Below are 2675 nucleotides of genomic sequence, written 5' to 3'. Positions count from 1 at the left end.
TTTGCCTGATGCCAAGTTAAGCATGTGCTGAACTGTTCTTTCTCACTGCCAAAGCTTATGACTGCTATGCAGCCATCAACCTCCCTCTATGACAGGAAAGAATATGATGTTCACACAGAAATGAGAAGCTTAATGCTGTGATTAGAGAATGAAGGACGGGGTTCCTGAATAATTATGCTGTTAAACTGAAGAAGGCATTGAAACGTCATCAAAAACTAGAGAGACATCTTTTAAGAAAGTGGCTGCATTGAAGCTACATTCCTCAGGAGCACCCACCTTGTGAATTTCAGTTGGACTATTTCCAAGTTTGGATTTATATGTATTCATTTGGGGATGGGGTTTTTTTGGCACCCTTGGGATTTCTGTTACTGTAAAAGGCCCTATCACTGCCGGCCACTATTATGGTATTGTTTATTATGTGTTATACACAATCCTTGTAATATATTTTTGCATACTAAAAGATGGTGTACTACTTGGTGGCTTTGATCAGTCTACTAATTACATCAAGTGCCCTTCAAGCAGCACCCTCTATGAAACCAGCTGATCATGAAGTCAAATGTTTGCTTCCAAATGGCAGCTGCTTCTTGGGTCACCAAGCTAAGTACGATTGGCCTTGGTTAGTGTTTGGATGGGAGAACACCAAGGAATACGAGAGTTGTGATGTAGAGGCAGGCAATGGCAAACTATCTCTGAATGTCTCTTTATCTGAAAACCTCGTTGCGTTCACATATACCAACTGTGACTTGGGGGGGGGGAGGTTGAAACAGGAGACATATTATTTGTCTTGGGGTGTTTTTACATTCAGTTTGATACAAAGTTTTAGAGTCTTCAAATCGCCTGCCACTGTTCCACTTTAATTATTTTCCTTTTACATTTGTGGACTTAAGCTGTTCATTTTGCATAGCCAATTTTTTATATTGCCTGCTGAAAGCATTTCAATGGAGGGGGGGCGGTCTCTGATCAGAGGGCAGCCAGAATACCAGTGCTTAGTTAAATGTATACGATTGCTTGGAAATTGTGTTAACATTGCAAAAACAATACAAATTTAAATTACAGGATGAGACAAGCAATGATATATAAAAATTTCAAGTGCTGTCAGTTCTCATGCAGTTCTCACCGCACCTTGTGGCTTTTGGAGGAGTCTTTTAAAACACATGAAAACTTCTACAATACAAGTTTGAAATGCCTATTGAGAATGACCAGATCAAAACTAGTTTCAAGAAAAACATTGCAGCAGCAGCTCTAGAACCCATCTCACCAAAACAAATGTAGATGCTTCGGGCAGCAATGATGCAAAACAGTAGTGAGAATGTTAGATAATGTAAAAGGTGAATTTCGGATGCAGTGATAGTCACAAACTGTAAATGTAAAAACACCCTTGGTTTCTGAAAGGGCCTAGATATATATCCTCAAATGGTATCTCTACTGAAATCATCATTTTGATAGTACATTTTCTTTCATCTTCACAGAGTTTGCCTAAGTAAACAAATGATAAACAAAACAATCATGGCAGAATTTGTCCTTCTGGGATTTGCCAATCTTCGAGAACTACAGATTCTACATTTTGTTCTCTTTCTTTCAATTTATTTAGTGGCTTTGATGGGAAACGTCCTCCTAATTGCAGCCGTAGCCCATAGTCACCACCTTCACAGCCCCATGCATTTCTTCTTGGTCAACCTTTCCATGGTTGATGCCTGCTACATTTCAACTACAATTCCCAAATCCATGGTCAATTCTTTGATGGACAGCAAGCAGATTTCATTCTCCGGATGCATCACTCAGGTTTTCCTGGTGATTATGTTCTCTAGTGCTGAGCTGTTTCTTCTCACTGTCATGGCTTATGACCGCTATGCAGCCATCTGCCACCCTCTACGATACCAGCTGATCATGAACTGGAATGTTTGCTTCCAAATGGCAGCTGCTTCTTGGATCACCTCTGTCACCATTGCAGTAGTTTATACAGTGGACACATTTTCATTAGATTTCTGTCAGTCCAACGTCATTGAACAATATTTCTGTGATATCCCTCAGTTATTAAAGATATCTTGTACAGATACAGTGCCTTTTCAAAGCCTAATTTTTGCCGGTATCCTTAGCATAGGTTCATTTTGCTTTACAATCATATTTGTTTCCTATGTTTACATCTTCTCTGCTGTGTTCAAGATTCAGTCAGCCCAAGGCAGACAAAAAGCTTTCTCTACCTGCACTCCCCACTTGACAGTCTTTTGTTTGTTTTTCTTCACTGGTTCTTTTTCATATGTGAGGCCCAAAGCCTTGTCATCTCCAACTGTGGATTTGTTGGCTGCTGTTCTGTATACAGCTTTGCCCCCAGTCATGAATCCTATCATCTATAGCTTGAGAAACAAAGATATCCAGTTGGCTCTGGGCAGAGCCATGACTATTTTTTCTTGCACTTCCAAGGTGGGCTTTAAAGAAATGGATTGGAAACATTGATGCCTTCCTATCTAGCAGAACCACCTACCATTAACCCCAGCTCTCCATATGTATTTTTGTGTCTATGTAGAGTCAGCCAAGAATACTATGAAATCTACTGCTTGTAAGCTTGGAACCTTATGCCTATAATAAACATACTTTTTAAACAAATTAACTAGTGTAAAAGTTAAAACACTTGACCTTATGTAGGCTTGATAAAAACCAAGTACAACAAAAAAGCT

At 39.5% G+C, this 2675-nt stretch overlaps 1 protein-coding gene across 1 annotated transcript; it reads left to right on the top strand.

The window, feature by feature from the left end:
- The first annotated feature begins 1488 nt into the window (after positions 1–1488).
- Positions 1489–2454, top strand: LOC132583431 (olfactory receptor 14A16-like). The gene has a single exon (XM_060255067.1). The coding sequence runs from the start codon at positions 1489–1491 to the stop codon at positions 2452–2454; it is 966 nt and encodes a 321-aa protein (XP_060111050.1).
- Positions 2455–2675: the final 221 nt, after the last annotated feature.

Source organism: Heteronotia binoei, chromosome 15 (assembly GCF_032191835.1).
Source record: "Heteronotia binoei isolate CCM8104 ecotype False Entrance Well chromosome 15, APGP_CSIRO_Hbin_v1, whole genome shotgun sequence".
Taxonomy (NCBI): domain Eukaryota; kingdom Metazoa; phylum Chordata; class Lepidosauria; order Squamata; family Gekkonidae; genus Heteronotia; species Heteronotia binoei.
Note: the sequence above shows the minus strand (reverse complement) of the source record. Positions and strands in the feature narration are given on the sequence as shown.

What these genes read in the sequence shown, in the direction of transcription:
- LOC132583431 (XM_060255067.1), top strand. Translation starts at nt 1,489, where the DNA reads ATGATAAACAAAACAATCATGGCAGAATTTGTCCTTCTGGGATTTGCC.